Source organism: Cyanistes caeruleus, chromosome 18 (assembly GCF_971803275.1).
Source record: "Cyanistes caeruleus chromosome 18, bCyaCae1.hap1.1, whole genome shotgun sequence".
In the NCBI taxonomy this organism is placed as follows: Eukaryota; Metazoa; Chordata; class Aves; order Passeriformes; family Paridae; genus Cyanistes; species Cyanistes caeruleus.
Genome location: NC_141718.1, coordinates 10,947,320 through 10,968,770, shown reverse-complemented (window position 1 = coordinate 10,968,770; position 21,451 = coordinate 10,947,320). Strand labels below are relative to the sequence as shown.

General features: G+C 42.8%; 1 protein-coding gene and 1 long non-coding RNA gene across 3 annotated transcripts in view; one reads left to right on the top strand and one right to left on the bottom strand.

Moving 5' to 3' along the window:
* SLC5A1 (solute carrier family 5 member 1) overlaps nt 1-21,451 on the bottom strand; it is a 50,599-nt gene that overhangs the window by 8,727 nt on the left and 20,421 nt on the right. Inside the window, exons 4-10 of one of the 2 annotated variants that reach the window (XM_023937668.2) lie at nt 18,382-18,514; nt 14,523-14,594; nt 7,109-7,213; nt 5,116-5,175; nt 4,676-4,780; nt 477-582; nt 170-250 (exon numbers count right to left, since the gene is read on the bottom strand). In XM_023937668.2, the coding sequence (XP_023793436.2) occupies nt 170-250; nt 477-582; nt 4,676-4,780; nt 5,116-5,175; nt 7,109-7,213; nt 14,523-14,591 (526 nt within the window). In that variant the 5' untranslated portion in view covers nt 14,592-14,594; nt 18,382-18,514. Of the gene's footprint in view, nt 1-169; nt 251-476; nt 583-4,675; nt 4,781-5,115; nt 5,176-7,108; nt 7,214-14,522; nt 14,595-16,791; nt 17,086-18,381; nt 18,515-21,451 lie in introns of those variants that run through there. The other variant, XM_023937667.2, reaches the window with a different exon arrangement.
* LOC147649942 (uncharacterized) lies at nt 18,769-20,252 on the top strand. Its single transcript, XR_015277708.1, has 2 exons — nt 18,769-18,902; nt 19,404-20,252. It is a non-coding gene; the product is annotated as an uncharacterized LOC147649942 (long non-coding RNA).

The window sequence follows — 21,451 nt, the reverse complement described above, 5'->3', positions numbered from 1 at the left end:
GGCAATATGCCTGACTTTTGGCAACATGCCTGTTTTCTTCCCTGGTAAATAGATACAGCAGCTGAAACCTCCTGGTTAAGGTAACAGTTTCCCACTGCAGGATTCATTCCCATAGCCACTGCAAGATTTGTGGCTGAAGATTCCAGTTTAATTCATCTGATTTACTTACCAAATCCCATGAGAATAAAGGATCCCACTACCATGATGAACGTTTGTAAGGTGTCTGTGTAAATCACAGCTGCAAGGCCACCTGATGGCAGAGAAAAGTCAGGACAAATAAGTTAGCCCTGGGCAAATGTCTCAGTGGTAATTCTTTTTTCTTTTTTTCCCATTTTTCTCACCACCTCTGTCTTTCAAAGACCACTGTAAATAACCCCCTTTCAGGTTTTCATTTCTCTCTTTTTTTACACTTCCGTCTTCTCTTTCTTCTGTTTCCCCCAGTAGCTCTGATTTATCAGACTGCTCTGCAAACTCACCTGTGATGGTGTAAAGAGCAGTAATAGAGAGCAGGATAATTATGGCCACATAAAGATTCAGTCCTATGGCCAGCTGGATAAATACAGCTCCAGAGAATATGTCAGCCTAAAAAAGAAAAATGGATAGGTTCAGCAATGTTTAGGTTCATGATGACATGTTAGAGTTCCATTATGAGGGCACTGAAATACACAACTCTGCCCCTTGTAGTACTGAACACACAAAGAGAAAATAGAAGCCAAAATTTTTGTGCACCTGCCAGTCCCCTCAGAGCTGTGGAGCTCTTAGTACCAGAGGAGTAACACTTCTCAGAGAATTTCCAGGCCTTTTTTAACAGGGTTCTTTTCTCTAGACAGTCTCCTCACTGCTCAGCACTCAGGCACTGAGAGACAAATTCAAAACAAACTGCTTAGAACTGAGAGTGAGTTCCATTTGCTGCTGTGTGCAGGGCTGGACTGTGACACCTCCAAGGCACAGCACAGTTCTCTTCCTTCAGTACCACCCCACAAATCTCTTTCCCTTTACTGCTTACGTGTGGTGTAGCTCGTCCTGCTAGTTCAGGACAAACGGTGCATTTGCATTAAAGGCAAACATCTCACATTGTTTCTATTTTTAAGTTCCTGTCAGAAGAATTGACAGCAGTTGGCTGAGAGAGGAGACCTTCAGCTCTTGCGTAAGGAAGGAATTGTTCAGCTTTCAGAGTAACACTGGGATGTTAATCCCATTAAATCAGTTCCTGATTTAGAGATAATTGGCATCAATGTTATTTATACAAGTTTGCAATCAGAATAATCTGCCCCAGTGCACTTGTGATGCCTTACTGTAAATTATGTTTTCATTAGAGGTTGCTCCTGAGCATGCAGCTTACGGGCTCCTCTGCAGCCTGGCCACCCTCCTCCCTCTGCACCCACTGCACTGGCAGCAGAGCTGCTGCCATGGAGCAGAGTGTGTCACAGCAGAGCTCCACTCCCAAAACTCTGCCTCTGGAGCACATTTCTTATGGGCTTTAGTTTGGAACTGGGAACCAAGACTTTAGCTCTTACTCCAGTGGCTGTCAGACCACATCCTTTGCTGCATCTCTCTATGGTAATTTGTTTCCTGTCTTCTCACACCCCTAATCAGTCCATGTTCCAGACCTTTATTTTATTGTTCTTGGCTTTCATTTAGCCTATGTATCATTAAATATAAATGGTCCTAAAATTATTCCCATGAAGAAATATATAGTTAATTATTGAGCATTCTGGGAGATGTATCAGCTTCTTCTAATTGCTGAGTTATCTTCCAGCTTCACTTCTCCCCCTTCCCAGGAAGATTATTGCCTTCCAATATTTCCTTGTTTCTCCATTCATACTCTTTTATAGACAATCTGTATCTAATCTCTTGTTAGAGTCACTCTCTCCTTTACACTGCAGGCAGTGTCTGCAAAGGCAGGGATCACAAAGGAGCAGCTGGCCAGACATGTGCCAGCTGAGTGTATCCTGTGGCTGCCAGAGCACCTACTCTTTAACCCCTGCACTGTGCACTCCTAGCAGAAGGTTATTCTTCTCTTCCTCGTCTCCCTGGCAAGTCTCTGCCCCTAGATTTCCTACTGAAATTATGCACAATGAACAGAAGGAAAATGCTGTAACAGATTTAGAAATTCCAGTTTGCAATTTCTGATTTTTTCAAAAACATTCAGACCTTAATAAACTTTTCTCTTGTCATAACTTAACCATATTACTATCCATCAAGACTATATTTTTACCAGACCATTTCCTTTGGTATAATGACCAATATCATCACTAGTGACTAAAAAGCCTCTGCAAGCTGCTGTGGGCACTACTCACAATGTGCTGCACACTTAGGGAACAGGTACAGGTGAGGCCCCTGTATAACAGAAATGCTTTGGGCTCAAAAATCACGTGTGTCCTGATTCCAAAGATGAACTCCTTGCAGCGTGTCAAGTGGCTGATTAGCCACAAAACAAGGTAAGAAATCAACAAAGCCCACAGAAAATGTGCAGGGAAAGAGAAATGGTAAGGACATTGTAGGGGTGTGCAAAAGGAATCTGATCCTCACACAGTGCCAGAAAGCACAGCAGGAGTCACAAAGCCTGATAAGGTGATACTGCTCCCTAGAAAGCATTGTTAGAATTCTAGTTTTAAATATACTGCATAATATTTCAACACAGCAAGGAAGAAGCACATGAAATAACTACCCCAGAAGCAAGAGATGCCACTCTTCTGCAAGGATAAGGGCCAGTGAGAATCGCTGGTGGGTGTGACTTCCCATTCAGGGCAGGGCAGAAGCCCATCCTTCTCTATCAAATCTCAAAGAGCCCCAGAGATCACAAGGGAGTGTTTGCCAGGGCAGCACTGAGAGAAGTAAAATACAATGGCTTGTCAACACGTGGATGTGTTTGGATATCCAACGTGTCTGCGGGGAGGGAGGCCTGTGCTCCCTTCCTGTGCTTGAGCCTCTCCCCACTGCACGGTTCCCTAGAGCCCAGCAGGGAACAGCCCTTCCCTCCCTGCTCTGCCCCTGTGTGAACAAGGTGTTACACAGCATGGCATAGCAAAACCTACTCTGAGATCCTGTGACAGCACCTGAAACCTCCAAGGACTGCTCTGCCTAACCCGAATCAGACAGAGCAAGTAAATGTGTCCTGGGCAGATCCTGCCCATGCAAGTGCAGTGACATGAGGCAGCAATGCAGAGACCTGTTTGTACCCTACAGGAATCTCGCTTGGACAGGCACAGACACTGCCAGAGCTGCTCGGGGCAGTTGGGGAAAACAGAAGAAATGCTCAGAGGAAATGGAACACCATCTTTTTCCCCTGCATAGCAGAGACCCAGCTCCATGGCACTCCCCCACAAACACCTGGAATAAATGGGTTGATGGGAAGCTGGGATGGGCCAGTGGTAGAGAGAGGCCCAGGTAACCTGCAGCTGTGTGGATCCCTTGACTATGAAGAGGGTGTTTGATCCTCATGACCACACTGGAAGCTTAAATGCAGAATTTGTTTTTCCTGGAAACAGGACACTCCAACTGATCTGTACAAAATCCCATAATCAGACCCTTAGGCACGACCCAGGCTGGAAATCAAAGCTGGATAGTAAATTCAGAACCTATGCAGCACCTTTATAGACTCACTTCCAACATGTGTTGCTGAAAAGGACTGAGGCACTGACTGGAGGAGTTTCTCTGCTGCTGGAACGTCCAGAACTCTGTGTCATACCCAGGAGTTCTGATTATGACAGCTGAGCACAACTACAGCAAACTCTCTCATCCTTTTGAAATATACAGAAATCCAGCTCTGAGGCCAGCTCACACTACCAACCTGTTTAATTTATAACCTGTCTAAGGATCAGTTATCATGATGTGAGAATGAGAGCAAAAGGCCAATCTTTTAGCTTAAATTGCACTATTATCACTCAGCTCCCATTCAGAGGGCAAAGACTAATCTGCCATGACAACTTCTGCAAAACAACAGACTGAGGTATGCCTGAACTGTGGACTTCTTTAGAAGCTTGGTACTTTCAAGATATACAGAATATACCAACTCTCTTTACTATTCCACAGAAACACATCCATTTACTTAATAAACATTAACTTCCTAGCACCTTAAAGTTTACACCAATCACTTGCCCATTAAAAGAATCTCTCCTCTTCCCTCCTTTCACCTCAGCTGTTACAATTCCTCTCATTTCCATTTCCCCACTCTTCCATTTTCTAATTCCTGTTATTCTTTTTTTATCCATAGTCCCCTTGCTTTTTTTCCCTCATCTCTATTACTGATGGCATCTGTATTACTGATTCACCAGAGGACACTAAAACATAAATATGAAATCTAAGGACAAAAATTCCTGTCCTGGGTTTCACAGATCCCTAAGATTACAGACCATAATACAATACAAGTTTCCCTCCACTCTGATGTTTTCTACAAGAGAAGAAATGTAAAACTAAACCCTAAAACTCTGAAAAGAGGACAAAGCACAACAAGCATCAAGAGACACTGCCAGGAAGTAAAAGCCTTGGATTGCAGCACAGCCTCACTGGACAGAATAAAGAAAACACAAAATCATACTTTTCTAGTTGTTAATTCAGCCAAGAGCTCCAAACCTGAAATGGTTGGCCAGTTGCGAGAGCAATATTGTAAAAGGGCATTTCTTTTCTTTAGATCAGTGTAGAATGGAAAAAATCCTGTAGAAGTTTCACTTACTGAGATCTTTGTGAAAATATACAGCATCAGGGAAAGCACTGACAGGTAGACCTGGATCCGTTTCCCACCAAAACGCTTCTTCAGGTACTCTGGCATTGTCACCACCTGTGGAGGTGGAGAAGGTTTGAGATAATGGGGAACAGGTACAAATGAAATCAGAAGAAGATTTTTGGTACTCAGGTACTGTGAGAGTAGAGCTGCAATTGCAATTTCAAGGAAGAGCAGCTCCAGGAATCAAAGGAGAACAAGGAGAGAGCACCAAGTAGTTCCCAGCTCAGGTCTTAGAACAGAGAATCCTCATTTTTCAAGTACACAGATACAACAAAGTGCTGCTCTGGCACACTCAGATCCTGTGCCATTCATAATGACTTTGCAATATTCCAGCCCTGATCTACAAACACGAGCAGCAAAGACAGGTGTAATGTAGTGGTTTGACTTACCCCAGCTTTGATGTAGATGGGTACAAAGATCCATCCTAGAATCACCACAAATATCAGAGCCTGCAGCCAAGACAAGATCAGCTGAATTAGCCTCCTGTCTCTAGACACTGCTCCCTCCCAAAGATCATTTATCAGACCCAACAGCAGCTACAGACCAGTGAAATCACAAAAACCTGGGTACTGATGGGCATGGGGGGAAGAGGTTCTGCTCTGTCCTTTTATTTACAGTTGAAAATTTGGCGATGAAATCTTGGCTAAAAACTTCACTAGGTATAATGCAGCCTGGGTTTCAGGCTAGCAGTCCCAAAGAAGCACATATGATCATTCTCTACAAAACCAGCTGTCTGCTCACAGGACTGAATCACAACTCCACCAGTGGCACCAGACTATTCCAGCTCTCTTCAGAGCAAGCCCAGGATGGTTGAATATTTTCCAACAATTTCATAGACTGTACAGGATGCACCACATGCAATTTGTAAAATATTTCATATTTTCACATTATAATAATAATATATTTTGTGTTTTGTGTATACAGTTTTCTGATTTAAATGGCTGGAATGCTGTCCAATGTCGAGTTGTACACTTAAATCAACAAATATAGAACAAATTCCTGCCATCAGAGCTGCACTCTGTATTTCTTTTTTCCACAGGGCTTAGAGGGCTTTTAAACTGTATCTTTTAATTTCTGCCCTTAGGTCAAAACTGTAAGATGGACAAGAAATACTGGGTCAGTTTCTGCTGTCATTGTGATACAAAATAGAAATCATTTCAATGGTACAGGCAGATACAAGGATGACAACAGTCAAATTTGGTATTACTTTCATTACTTCTGTTATGTGTGTTGTGTCCCACTGTAAATCATGAACTGTGTCTGCTCAAACACCCCAGACATCATTGCTGCTTCCCAAGCAAGCACTGTGTTACACCGTGGATTGATACTGGTCCAGCAGGAATCTCCAGCAGATAAGGTGTTAGAGATGTTCGAAGAAGGATATGGGACCTAGAGATTTGTGTTCTGTTTTGATTTGCTTTGTTCTGCAGGAATAAGAAGGAGAATCAGGTCTGTCACAGGCCTGATATAATCAAAGAGGGAGCTGACAGAAACTGTGCTGCTCTTACAGTTTAATTTAGGCTTTGTCCTTCTCCTTAAACATTCCTATCAAACCAATGCTTGATTATTTGCAACAACCATTTACTTGCTAAGGAACACAAGCCAAATCCCTCAGGGTGGGAGGATTCTTTCATTGCTCAGAAATAAACGTGAAGGAAGTATCGACCTGTGGAGGCTCATTCAAAGCTTTGTGTCGTGGCCTAATCCCCCCCCGAGGGTGAATTAGGCACAACCAGGACACTGTAACCACACCTACAGATCCTGGCAACACAAGGAAATGGAGTGTGGTTGTTCACGGGAGTCTCTGTGCTGCTGCAGCTTACACTGATCCCTGTACTCCGGGAAACTCATCTAAAGTCAGCTTGGATAGCTCTACCCACTACTGGAACGATAAGCAAAACAAGTGCATAATTACAGGAAAGAAAAGGTAAAGAGGAAAAGATTTTTTGGAACGCAGGTGTTTGTGAAAGATGTTCAAAATTCCTTACAGCCTGTGAAGAAATCAAAGCCCCTTCAATCATTACTACATAGCAAAATGCTGCAGAAATTACTGTGGATTACAAAACTGATAATTTCTTCCCAGCATCCTGCAGTTTGAAAATGTTCTTCACAAATACTTTAAAAGTAATAAAAAGATATGCATAGAGAAGAAAATCCACCAATTTATTTGGTTCAAATGCTCTCTAAAAAGCCTCAACTGAAGAGTGCCATCTTTTTCCAGTGCCTTGGACAGGTTAAATACTAGATTACATTGGCTCTCACTGGTCTGTACAGAAAACAAGTGTTGCCAAGCACAAACTTTGATGGTCCTAAATGATTAGGAATGTTATTTTGATTAATCCAGGTGTCATAAGTACTTTCACTGACATACATGCCACTTACATTCCACTCAAATCCTCCGATGGCAATTCCTCCAGCTGCTGCTGTTCCTGCTATTCCCACAAAGTGCCCACTGCCAATGTTGCTGGCAAACAGAGAAGCACCAATCTGCAAAGAGAAAAAACAGAAATTGGCTCTTATGTTCATGGGAATTTTTTAAAAATCCCCTTCATCTGGCACACTGAACTCATGCCTGTCTGTGGTGGTGGTGATGATGAGAATGACTGATAACCAACTTCCTTCATAACTTTCAGGACTCCCAACTTATTGTTCCCACTGAAACCAGAGCCCTCAGCCATCAAATCTACAATAGTGAGGGAGAATAGGATGTTGAATAAAATATCTTCCAATTGAGTCAAAAAATAAATTACATCAATATAGATTTAAAAATATTTGCAAAACTTGCCAAACTGACATTGGGAAGAAGACTGTGATCTTCTTGATCTTCCTTGTTCAAGGAGGAAATGACAAGGGCATCCCCCCTTGTCAAACCTGCACTCCCTGTTCCATCATGCACAGCCTGTGCATCCAAACGTGTCATTGGTGAGAGCTGCACTTGGTTCACTTTTAGCCAAAAGGTGTTTGATTGCTGAATTAAACTCTGAAAGCTGCATAGCAGAAATATCTGCTGAGAAAATGCCTCTGGAAGCCACAAACAATAGCAAATCAAGGAGTTATATTTAAGAAGTGCTGGGTCTTTAAAACCCCCAAATATTGCATTTATCATACAAACAGAACAGTAGGGACAACGTGGGAATCGATGAACGGGGAGAGATTAAAAAAATGAAAAGTTCCTGTTGGTTTACAGACAGGCAGGAGCCATTCACAAGGATCTAATTCTTAATCAAGTATCTTAAGACAATAGAAAAGATGAAAAGGAATGAGTTTCATTTCCTCCAAATGAACACATTAAAGGCAGCAGAAATACCCAGTGATCATTTACTGGGTCAGGTACTGAAGGATGCAGGTTGAGAAGTCAAGCATGAAAAAGAGGTTGGATTGGATTATTGTGGGCAGAGGACAAGGAAGCTGGAGAAGTTCTGAGATGAAAAAAAGGAAGTGAACATTTTTTTATTATTTTCTATTTTTCTCTCATCTCCTCTGAAAGCTAAAAAAAAAACAACAACAAAAAAAAACCCCTTAAATAAGTTTTAAAAGAAAAGCACACAGAAAGCAGGCAAAGGAACTTCTGCTGACCTCTTCCAATGCTCTCATTTCAATCATGGAATACCCTGACTTGGAAGGGACCCATTAGGATCATTGAGTCCAATGGTTTGAACAGCAGCAAATATTCAATCAGTGTTTCTGGGAGCACAGGGACGATCACCTGAGTTTTGGGAGAATGAAGGATTTCACAGAAATCCACCTCTGCAGAGCAGATTTATTCTATAGAGCTGTGCCACAGCCAGAAATAACAACCACACTCTTCAACCCACTGATCTCTGATAACAAATAGATTATCCTCCCCCATTTTTTATTTGCAACACACAAAATTCAGAGGGTTCCACCCTTTCTTTCCCAGGCTTACTTTTTTTCTCTTTCCTCAGTCTGATCTCCTGATTTCTTCAAGTCTTTTTGCAGACAAACTGCTCTTTTGCTGTGACAGGAAATTTATGTTTCTAAGTTCATTCGGTTCTGGATTTGGGGTTTTTTTTACACATTTCTAAAAGTCAGTTGTGCCCTACAGAGCTGTAACCAGTTTGTCATATGACATTTCTACAGGACCGATAAGTTTTGCAACAAACATTGGCAAACAAAAGACCTCTGTTTCTTCTAACCTCTTGGTGACAGCAACAATTTTCCAGAAGTGATAGTGAACAAAAAAGTACCATTTATACCAAGCATTAGCACTATTGCCCAATGCTTTCCTTGGAGATAAATAATTAAACTTAAATCTAGGTTACTAGAAATGCAATCACCAGAAAATATTAACCACATTAATCTCTGATTTTATTTAATGTGTCCCTTCTCCTGTTTCAAAAGCTTAAAGGCAGATCCAAGTAACAAAAGCAGCTAAAGAAGAACTTTGGGAACTGACAGGCACAAGTTTTGGCTTGGTGCCTGAAACCCCAGGACATACTGCAGGCAATGCTGCTGATGCTGTGTTCTCAGATTTATCTAAAATACCATTGTTTTGAAAGAAAAATACAAAACCAAACCAAACCAATGCAAAACTACCAACATATTCCGGACCAGCACAAGAACAAAATAACGTGAAAGCAGATCCTACATTCACATTCTAATTTTTTTCTCTGAATTAGGGAACATCCAGTGCAGCAGAACTTTAAGATCAATATATACTAATAATGGATGCAATTTTAAAAATGGGTTTCAGTTATGTCATATACCTGGGAAGGGAGAACATGGCTTCATAGCCAGAAAAATGCAGATTACCCTTAAATCTGCAGCACGGTCACAGCAAGAAGAGTGCTGACAAATACCCTCACACCCCAATGGCTGCTGATGCCAGAGCAGAAAAAGAAATTTCCCATCTGCTCTATTTTAAGGATGAGAAAAGAAGGCAGATGGGCTCTGGGCCTGAGCTGCCTTGCTGAAGAACTTGCTGCTCTGGGATTTTTGTACTGGAAAGGCTGATTGCTGGAACTTCTTGATTTGCCATTGGTAAATGCTGCTGAACATCTTAAAAAACCTGGGCTGAAACTGGGAATGGCAGAGGGAAACAATCTTCTGGAAATGTTTACTGTTCTCAGTGAATGTGTGAGTGAATTGACTTTAAAGACAGCTCTAGGAGGAAAGGTGAAGAAGAAAGTTGGTTGAAAGGGACAAAAGCTGCTAAGAGTGAAAGAGGACAAAAACTGAACTAACCTGAGGCAAACGTGGAACATTAACTCTTTTAAATATTTTTAAGAGGTCAGCTCTCAACAAGAGCACTCTGTTCAGCAGAAGTACCGCCACCCTGAAACAGATGACGATCACTGTGTTTTTTCCTGTTACTCATTAACTGCTTCACCTTGCTCTTCTCATTGAGGATGCACTGACATCCCAGCCCTGGCCATTCCCAGCGGGATGGATGCACTCTGCAGGCCAGTGCCAGTGTGCAGGATGCACAGCTCCTCTCCCTGCCAGCACCTGCCAGCACATCCCCCTGTCCCTGTGCCCTCCTGAAGGCATTAGCTCAGCACCAAAGCCTTTCCCCACTGGATCCTTGGCCCATTCCAGAGACCAGCAGGGGCTCCTCTCACCCCACTGGGTCCTGAGCCATCCCTGAGGCTTTGCTCCTGCAGAAGCTTCTCAAATCTCTCTTCCCTGACACATTTCTCATTCCTACTCCTTGAGACTGTTCATGCTTTCCTTTAACTCACAGCTCTTCCCTGCAACATGTGACTTTTATGTAAAGGCATTATTTGTCCTACCTGAGTTTTTTGGGATCACCCTTACCCACTTAGGAAATACCAGTACAATGCAATAATACTGCCACACTTCTAAGGCTCTGAGACCCAAAGTAGGAAGAAGTGTGGGGTTTTATTCTTCTTTCCCAAATAATCTGAAAATTCTATGAATTGCATTATTATCCAACTAAACCACATCTATACAATTCCCAGTGTACTAAGCAGGAGGGATGGATTTATAATACTCATCAAAATGTGCTCCAATAAACCACATGGCTGATGGAACAGCTCAGGCTCAGGAGGATCTGATACCTCCCCACTTTGCACTCTGAAACAGAAACAACACCCCCCAGCCAGCTGGAAATTCTCACAGATTCTGTAGAAATCCATTTCCATTTCACTGAACTTTTACTTTTCGATCAAAGCTTTCCTTTGATACTTCATTATTCTTTTACCCTGAAAACTATTGATTTAACACCTTTTTTTTTTTTTTATGGAACTTGACAAAATAAGGTAATTTCTCATTCTGCTTTACCTAAGAGAAGGAAATGCAAATCTTATTCACAGCAGAATTGTCATTCCTGGTTCCTCATAGCAGTGTCAGATTCAGCAAGGGGGGGGGAATCCTGAGACTATGTAAAATTAAATGGCTGCAAAGATCAGAGAAATCATGCCAGTGGTCACTTCTGATGGCCACAAAGATAAGCTGTGCACAGCTGAAGCAAGAATCCATTGGGTTTTTTCCCCTAATTCTTATCTGTCTCACAAAGATCTAAATGTACGTGGCCACAAACGAGCTGAGTTACATTTCTTGGAGTGCCCTTGACCCTGCACCCTTCCTGCCTACTGCTCAGTAAATCTTTCTAACAGAGCTGGCCTTCAGATGCCCAGCAGATACTCTTTGTCCTCTTACCATTCTTGCCTCAGGAACTGAGGTGTAGAAAGTAACCCATAATTTTGTGCAGACAGCCCTGTCTGAACCTGAAGAAGAAAATTCAAAAGCAGGAAAGCTTCAAAAGTTTGGGGTTTTTAAACTGGGCATGAAAGGCTGTTAATCCTGTGAGAGTGGCTGCTACCAAAGCTGACTGTTCTGCAGGAACAGGTACTTCATGTCCTACAATGGCAGGAAGTTTTTGGCTGAACCCAACTCCTTCATCTGGCAAAGGAAGCTGAAGTTGGCAAGGCCCATTGACAGAGCTGTCACTTGCCTTGAACTTCTCTGTGTCTTTTTGCAGAAAGCAGAGCTCATCATGAGGATTTAAAGAGCCACATGAGTCTTTCCTGAAGATATTTCCCTCAAAGCCCAAGAGATCAAAACCAGTTTCTTGAAGATTCTTCTCTCAGTTTCTATAAAACCACTGTGGAAAGGACACAGCATTTCACACCATTATGACTAACCAAGGACAGATTTCACTTTTGGGTAATCTGTGAGGATGTTCTTACATGCCTTCATCCTTAATTAACCACTGGAACTACTGAGATGGCTCAGCCACTGCACAAGGGCCAGTGAAGTGACCTCAGCCAGAAAATTATCTCTGGGCTTGGTTCTGCAAAATGCTGAACTTCCTTGGATTCTGCTGGAGCAGAGCAATCAGACCCAAAGCAGGACAGATTTGGCCCAGGATGTGTCTCAGCCCTACTTTATACATTGAGAAATCAAATCACAGTCACAGTTTGCCAGTGACTGACAAACATTCAAAATCCGTATTAAAAGCAGGAATAACTTCTAGCCCTTCATTACCAGGGTCTCCTCTGGTCTACCAAACCACGGATATTGTGTGGTTTAAGTGAACAGAATCCCTTTCCCAGCTTGTCACTAATACACTGCTAATGAGCCTCCTTCCCTGTAGGGTCAGAAAAGCCACTTGTGGGTGCCCTGCAGAGCATGGAATACAGACAACCACTGAAAAATACAATTAGTTTAGGGGAATTAAGTTTATACCAAGTTTGTGGAAGGATTTTTTTCTTCATTTTGTTCTGTTCCAGAAAGCAATTACATGACAAGGGTCATTATCCTGAAATGGCAGGGGAGAAATCTGACAAACAAGAGTCCACTTGCAAAACAACTGCCCCCACCCTGACTGTGGAAATGCACTGGGGCTATCCAGAAATATTCCAGGTTAGCCCTGACTTGGCTAAAAAAGAGAAGTCAAAGCACAAAAGTAAAACATAACACACAGCTTTAGCTGTTGCAGAACTGAGATCACATCTCTGACTAAACTTCCTATACTTTCATTGGTTTCCTCATCATTTCAGCCCAGTTTGCTCTGGGTGATGGACATCCCTGCTAAGCTGTGGGAATTGGTGTTTTGGAATCTCTTTTTATCCAAGGCAAACTTTCCAGGGTGATGCTGCTGACACGGTATTTAGTTTGTGGTTTTGGAGTGTTTGCTCTTTGTTTATTTTGAGTGATATGAGGAAGAATAGCAAGAAGGGGTTTTTTTTATGGCATGGGAAGACACTCCTGGCATTCCAAAGGGAAGGACTGAAGAGGAGATCTAGGACTGCACTGAGGACTAGCACTTTGTGCTGAGCTCACAGAGTCTGGGAAGGAGAGAGGGGATCCTGGCAGGAACTGTGGGGGGATCCCTGCTGCCTTCCCACTGCAGGAGGGAGCTTGCTGAGTCTGCTGGCTTTGTCTTGGCAGAGCACTCGGTGTCAGATCCTCTCCCCCAGGTCTCAGGGGAATCATTACGAGTTCTCAGTGCCACTGGAGCAAGACAGAACTTTTCTGTGGTGAGTCTTTGCTGCCTTGCTGCCTCCATCTCCATTTACATCTGCACAAAAAGATATTCATATCCCCTTGACAGGCAGACAGAATTGCACAAGGTTAAAACCAGCCCACTGATTAAAGTGACAAGCAGAGTAATCTGTGGGGTTTTTTTCTCTTCTCCCAGAATTATGGGTTTTATCTTAAAATAACTTGGAAACTTTTCTCAGTCTTCCAAAGGAACCTGAATTTTCTTAGATCTACTACATCACATGAGGAAACCTTTTACTGTCATTGGCCTTTAATCCTTACCTGTCCCTAAAGGGCTGTCCCAGTGCCTCCTAAGTGCAGAGAGCAGCTCTCTGAAGCACAAGACTGGAAGGTGTGTAGTTATTTCTGCAGCCTACTTCAAGAAAATCCCTAAATCTTTAGGGGACCAATATCTACTCTCAGACTTCTGGTCCTGTAACTGAATCAATGTTTGTGGAGTCTGGACTCCCAAACCTTAATGAAGTGCAGAAACATTTCCTGAGACTGAATGCAAGATCAGGAGTGTTGAGGAAGTCCATTCAAACAAATGGAATCATGTAAAACACGATTCCACTTTCTGTGTTCCAGTAATACAGAAAATGCAGGTTTGTCTAAGTTTTCTGCTTTTCATATTAAGGAGACTGTATCATCAGGAAGAAATAGATAATTGTTTCTAATATAATTTCTGCCAAAGGCCTGGTGAAATGGATGGCAAGGAACACTTTGTATCTATGACTCCTGCTCTCTAGCTTGGAAGATAACATAGATCCACAAAAGACAATCACTGTAAGCCACAGCTGATCTTTAAATACATTTAAAATATTTTTTTTCCAATAACATTTTTCTCCTTGTACAAGACCAGAACTTGTTACCAAAAGAAGAAACAATAGAGCAATAAAGGGGGAAAATTCAGTAAATTAATTCCTATTTGTAATAACCTTAAAATGAGCCAGCTTCTTTGAGTGCAATGAAAAGAATAGAGTCCAAATATTGATAAGTTTTAAAGTGGGATGAAAGGCAAAGCACTGGATTTGTCTGTACTGACATTACCAATGCATTTATATTCAAACAAGTTGAACACATAATCAAGACAGTTCAGAGCTGAACACAGACAACTTCCCCCAACACATTTCACTGCACTTTGTTTGTGCAGTCTGCCCTGTGACACCACAGCTGGAGAAAGAGTTGGATTTGCAGCCACACAATAAAGCCATCACAGCCTCAGCAGTGGCCCAGAGATCTTGGTAAGTAAGCACTGGCCAGTGCCAGGGCTGCAGATGCACATCCTGTGTTTTATTTCTGTGTTTTATATCCACACAGCACTCACCGGCCACCAAACCATGCTCCGTCCAGCCAGGAAAAACCCACCCACTGTGCCTCGGTTGGTGGAGCACATAGCCTGGAACAAAGGGAAAAACAAAGTTTTAATTGTATTTTGAGTGTACTAGGCAAGGTCTACACAGGCTGAGAACAAACAGGGATAATAAAACAGGCAGGGTAAAGTGAAAGAAACAGAGTGGCTAAAAAGAGAAACCTCATGATGAATAATAAAATGGAACAATGATTCTTTTATCTAGGTCTGCATTAGCCATTCAAGTTTCATTCCTTCACCTTTATTAGTGTGAAACACTAAATAAAATTAAATTTAACAAAAAAAAATATCAGCCAAGTAAAAGCTCACGTGAATTTTTCATTGGGGTAAAAAGCCTATGATACCAGGCATCAAAACAGACTATAAGGTGCAAGTTTACTAACAGAAAGCATGCAGCTTTTTTTTACTCAATACCATCCTGCCCCTACAGGTATCTGTTTTCTTGTTGTGATATCAGCATCATGTCTGATTCCCTCTGAAGCTCCAAAAGAAGAAGCCAGCTAAAGTTTCCTTTTTGCAAACACATGTTGTCTTTGCCAAGGGATGGGCTTTAGAGGGAAGTTTCCTCCAGTTTTTGTTAATGACCCTGAGCCATTATTTACTGGATTTCCATTGTCTTCTCTTACGGAATTTGAGCAGGAAAATAAAGAAAGAAGACCTGGGAAAAGTAGCCATATATTTTCTTCTGATGCAGAAGAAAGTAAGTAAATATGATGGATTTGCATTTAACTACACACAGTAACTGAGTAAGTATTTGTCCAATAATGATGTCATCATGGCTCAAAAGAAATGGCTCCTTTTTAACTCAGGATTAACTCAGCACACAGTGGCCTGAGAAGGAGGAGACCAACCCTTTATTGTCAGAGATCTTTAACATAAAATTCAACTGCAGCAACAGCCAGAATCATGGCAAGACCCAGCTCCCCCCTGCCAGACAACAAGGTGTTCTGGTGGGCTGGGACTTCAGATTTTTGGTGATATTTTTTGCTTCTACTCCTATGCTGAAGAGGCAAAGAAAAAGTTTTGTCTATTTTGTGCAAACCCTGATTTTTTGGTGCCCTTGGAAATATTGCCTGGCACGTGCCATAGAAAGGGATGCTTGTTCTGCAGCTGACTTTTCTGCACTGTGAAATGTTCCTGGGATGCTCCTGGAAAGCAGAGGATTCCTGAGGGACAGTCCCTCCTCTCCACTTGTTAATGCTCAGGTGTTCAGGGGAGGGCTCGCCCCAGGGAAACCCGAATTCGGTGACATTCCTCTGTTCCCAGCACTGGAGCTCGGTGTATTGGCCATTCTCTCAAACGCACCAGCTCTCAGGTGCCAGCGCTGGGCTGGGAGCGGCTTTTGGTCCTCCCCGCTCCCGGTGCTTCGTTCCCCGGCTCGGGGCTGCCCCGGCAGCGCTGCCCGGAGCTGCTCCTGCTCAGCTGCAGGGCCGAGGGACAGCGCCGCCACTGCTGCCCTCGAACGGCACCACAGCCTCTGCCGGCCCGGGGCTGTCCCTGTGCCTGTGCCTGTGCCTGTGCCTGTGCCTGTGCCTGTGCCTGTGCCTGTCCCTGTCCCTGTCCCCTGTCCCTGTCCCTGTGCCTGTCCCTGTCCCTGTCCCTGTCACTGTCACTGTCCCCTGTCCCTGTCCCCTGTGCCTGTCCCCGTCCCCGTCCCTGTCCCTGTCCCTGTCCCTGTCCCTGTCCCTGTCCCTGTCCCTGTCCCTGTGCCTGTGCCTGTCCCTGTCCCTGTCTCTGTCCCCTGTCCCCGTCCCTGTCCCGGTCCCATCGCTGCGGCACCGCCTCCCCACCCCGCACACGGTGTCCGCTCCCTTCCCACCCTGCGCCTCCCCCTCCCCGCTGTTTCCTACGGCATCACCCCCCAGCCCCGGCTCTCCCTGCAGCCCCGGTGCTCCGCGGCCAAATCCCACCTCAGGTGCAGCCAGCTCCTACGAGAGACCCTGGCTGATGTTCAGCGATCAAATCTCTCGGCTCCGTCCCACACAAACCCCATCGCTCCTCCCTCCCCACAGGTTCCATTCATCCCCCCAAAGGTTTGCCTCCCTGGGTCACCGTCCCCTCCAGTGTAAATAAGTGCCCATATCTTGCCCACCATGCACTTGTCAACTATTTCAATTAAGCATCAAAATCTCTATAATTATGCATTTTCACTTATTAAGCTATTTTGCCAAGACTCTATAATCCACCTGCTCATTAAGTAAACCAAAATTAAATCCCAACATACCCATAGTCCCACCGCCAGAACGATCAAAAAGTAGAGGACAATAACAGAGATGTCTGCAGCATTGTTGATCCTTATGATGGATTCCATCCTCGCTGCTTCTCTGGCTTTTTTCTTCTTTCTCTCCTTATGTACTTCTTGCAGAGTTCAGGTTAATGATAAACTGCTGTCATCACCTACGTCTTATATAATATATAACTTCAGATTCACTTGTCTCCAATGGGACAGAAGTTGAAGCTGCTGCTTTTCTTTGGACAGCTCTTTCCCAAAGAGTGCTCCTCTCTTACAGGTGCTGCAGATTTCAGAGTTCAGTGTCCCTGCCAAAGGTGCTCGGGGTTTTAACATCCACGAGCAGATGTCTGAGAAGGAATGACACAGAAAGGAGTGGCTTGGCTGCAATAAACCCGCATATTTACCTCACTGTGGGTGAATACTTTTTTTTTTTTTTTTTTTTTTTAAGTGGTTGTACCTGTAAATCTAGTCATGGAAGATGCAGTTCTTTTAGTTGATGATGGTAAGCAATTATCTGTGAGGAGTGACCTGGCACCCGGACCCGGGGAAAACCCAGGGGTCCAGGATCCGGGACACCCTCTGTGTCATCTCTCAGCTCAGCAGCGTTACTCAATGGAGAAACAGCCCTGTGTTTCTGGTAAGGACAAAACTTGAACCTTCCATGTCTCACATGGATACAGGTAAAGATGCATGTGAACACAAGATCCAGGAGCTTCCTGGGCTGAATTTCAGGCTGTTCAGACCATGGCGTTGGCTCTCTCTGTTGTAGCTAATCAGCTTCACATTTGAGTAAGTTCAAAGTTCATCAGAGCTTGGGTCTGCTCTCCCTTTATTTGCTCCTCTGACTTCAGAATTAAGCTAAGCAAAGCAACTGGTCACAAAGTTGTGGAACACACTGGTTATAGACAGATCCTCTCAACTCTGAGTAAGGAAGATGGCACTTCCCCCAGTGATGCCTGTGATCCTCTGTTTGAGCTGGAAGAGGTCAGAGAAATCCAGGGAATTTAGAACAGTGTATCCAGGTGTAAGGCACATTTCTGGGCTCTGAGGATGTCTGAGTCCCATTCCCTGCTTGATATTAGGGAATCACTATTTATTTCCAGCCTTTTGGGTGTAAAATGTGACCTTGAAGTTACACTGAGCAGAACAAGCAGTCCAGGACATGGGAAGCACAGCAGGCCTGACTGACCTTGCAGGTGTTATTTCCTCGGAGATGGAATCGAGGGCTGGCACTCTGTTCATTGGCAACGATTTTTTCCTAGGTAAACTACCCTGTGGTAATTGTGGCTGATAAAAAGCAGCAAGGAACCTATAATACAATGGCATTACTTATGAGAGTAAAATTTAAAAATCTCTCTATTGTTTGAGCACCTATGTTCTTATAAAAAAGTGCTACCCTCTGATAGTTTAGGCATCTCTCCCAAACACATTCTTCAGTTTGTCCTACACGACTGTGAAATGTTAGCTTTAAATCCAACAGAGAAAAAATTAACCCTGGAAGCTGCTGAGCATCCAAAATTCCCATTAGTTCTGACCTTCCCTGCTGTGTATTTCAGTGGAAAATAAGACTTATTTACTAACCTTAATTATCAGGAAACAGTTTGCCTAAGATAGGCTGCAGATGGCACTTCTTTACAGAGATTGATGCATATTCCTCTGGGTCCTTGCAACTAACAAAAAGTTTGGTTTTCATTAATTCCATTTATGTGTCAGTCTACAGAAATAAGCAAAAGAAAACATTAGTCAGGAACTGATCTACTCTACTGTGCCTCACCCAGGCCTCTGCAGAGGAGAGCCCAGAGGCTGAGCAATGCTGCAGCCTCTGTCCACAGCTCCCAGTGCAGCCACACCGACAGAATTCCAAGGTTTGAAACATGAATTGAGAATCAACATAGAAAAATTGTAATCACACAATTCCTACCTTTATGTACAGTGGAAACAAAATTAATTGATTTCTTATTTTTGTAGGCCACAAACAGAAACTAAGCAGAAACCAACATTATCTACAAGACTGTCAGAAGGGGAGGCAGCTGTGTCAAGGCTGTGAATATCTCATTTCCACATCCTCATATCTGCAGCCCAAAGAGAAACCTGGAAGCAGTGTAGGTTGCAGGTGTACCCAATGATTCACTGCATGAATTCAGTGCATACAAAAGGGCTCTGAAAGGGCAGGCAGGTTTTCAGATTGGAAATAGGCTAAATCTTTCTTTGTGCTAAAGCTTTCAAAGATAAGCATGAGTAAATCTGATGTGATGAGAGAACACCCATCAGAGCACAACAGCCATTTCTTTTCCTCACTCTCAGACAGCAGTGTGCTTCACTGGGTCTCTCACCATCCTGGAGGGTCTCTTCCAGCACATTTAGGGTTCCAGATTCTAGACAAATTGACAAATAATTTGATATACTGAGGGTATTTCTCTACTCTTGCCTGTGAGCCAGGGCAATTTATTGAAGTAAGAGAGGTTTTAATGGGAGTGAGAAAACCAAATAGTTTAAGTAACATAACACAGTGCCTCTGATGCACATCTCTAATGACTGCTCCCCTCTGGACAGAGCCTGCTGACATTTAGCTTAGCATGAATATGTCTGTTCATACCTGATAGACAAAACAGAATGGAGAGGGCAATGAGCTACAGACCAGCAGTTCAACTTCCCACCCCAGGCTGCTGATGGAGACCCAAGAGGATAAATGGATCATGGATCTGCACTCCTGACTGACCAGCCACAAGTGTCTGATGGGGCACAGGGCAGCTCATGAGCTGTGTGGAAGCTGCAATTGCTGTGTTGTCCTCACAAAATGGAACTGCAGCACAGAAAATTTGAGAGTTACTGGCACTTAGCCAAGTCTCTTACAAACTTGTGTAAAAGTCTTCCTCCTGAGGATGACAAATGATAAAGCAATGGTTAAACAAATAAACTACAAACGAAGAGGAAGATGCATCAGCAAGCAAAGTACCTCCCACAGAGGATCTCCTCTAATCTTTTCCCTGACATTCCTCCACATCTCTTGATAAAGCAAGTAGATTTCTTTGGGGATGCTCTTCAGAAATGCTAACTTATACAGTACAAGTAATGAAGGAGAAACACAGACAAAAATTTGCTGTTATTTTATTTGCAGAAGGCCATACACTTTGTTAGTAACTTCTCCACCCTCCTTTGCTGGTTTTGTGCAGTATGAACTTGGAAAAGAGTTCATATTTGCAAGTGGAAAAAAATATAAAAATTCAAAGGCTCTCAGCACAGCTTTCCTAAAATGGTTTTAATAATGGAGGGTGGCAGTTAGAGAATTGTTTAACACCTTTTTTTTAATGCCAAAAGTCCTTTTTCTCTTTCTGCAATCTTGATTAAGTGAGCAAAACCTAGTTCTAATTAGAATTAGTCACAGAAGGATGGCAAAAATGTGGGAAACTAAAATGTGCAATCAATTGAAGAGGAATTACTAAAAGGAAAAAGATCTGAAGTCCTGTGTGTGGATAGAAGGAAAAAAAACTCAGTAGGAAAACAGGTGCTTTCCTGAAAGGTTATCAGAAAGAAAACAAGGTCATTCTATTCTTATTCACTGAGAGGATCAGAGTAAGAAACACGAACAAAATCACATCTTTATCAAGAGACAAAAGAGATAACAAAAATGAACACTTTCAAGAATAATTTTCTGATTATTATTTCTACAGAGGAGAAATATCAGAGGACATAAAAACGTGTCTATATGCAGATAGACCAACAGAAATGAAGCAAGGAAATACATTCACTTCTTCAGCAACAGATTAAATTATCTCTGTGTGATCACTAAGTACACCCAGCCCTGAAGTATCTCAGCATTGCCAATCTTACAAAAACAACAGTCCCAGGGCTTCCTACACAACAGGCCAAGACAGCAAATAATTTCATTTATTTTTGGTTTATTAGTGTTTTATTAATTCTTACATTTAAGGAGGTTAATAGGGGAAGACTAATAGCAAGAGATGGTTTTGAAATTTCCACTGGGACTAATAAAGTTGAATAACAGATTAAAAATTACTCCCCAGAGCCAATGCAAGCTGTCACCAGATTTAGCCAACTGATAGCAGGGCAGATTAATCCCCACAAGCAACTTCTCAATTGAGCAGCATTCTCATTAATACAGAAGTATTAGTATTATTATCTCATAAATAATAGACTAAATAACACGGGACGTTGTTTATTATCCTCATGATCTAATCCATTATATTTTATTAATGTCATGCTAATCCTTCGTGGGGTTTCCCCTTTCCATTGAAACTGTGTGTCCAGAAAAACATTTTTTAGTGATGGATGCACGCTGGCCTGCCACTTCTACTATTGCTAAACCCAAATAACAGAAGGAATTATGCAAAGGAGCTGCATAATCAGCATCCCAACTCTCACAAGTATTTTTAACACTCATGTTCCAGAAATGCTTTAGGGAAAACAGCATCTCAAAAGCATAAAACACAGGAGAGAAATGAACAGGAGCTGAGCTGCTGATGCCCCTTCCACTGAAATAATTCTCCACTTTTCCAGGTGACCCAAGGAAAGCTTTAGTTGCCCTACTGGGTTTTCTCAAAACCAATGTAATTAATCTTGAACAGCCTCAGCCTTTGTGGGTATGTTTAGATTGCCCTAAGCAATAAACAGCAACAAATATATTATTATT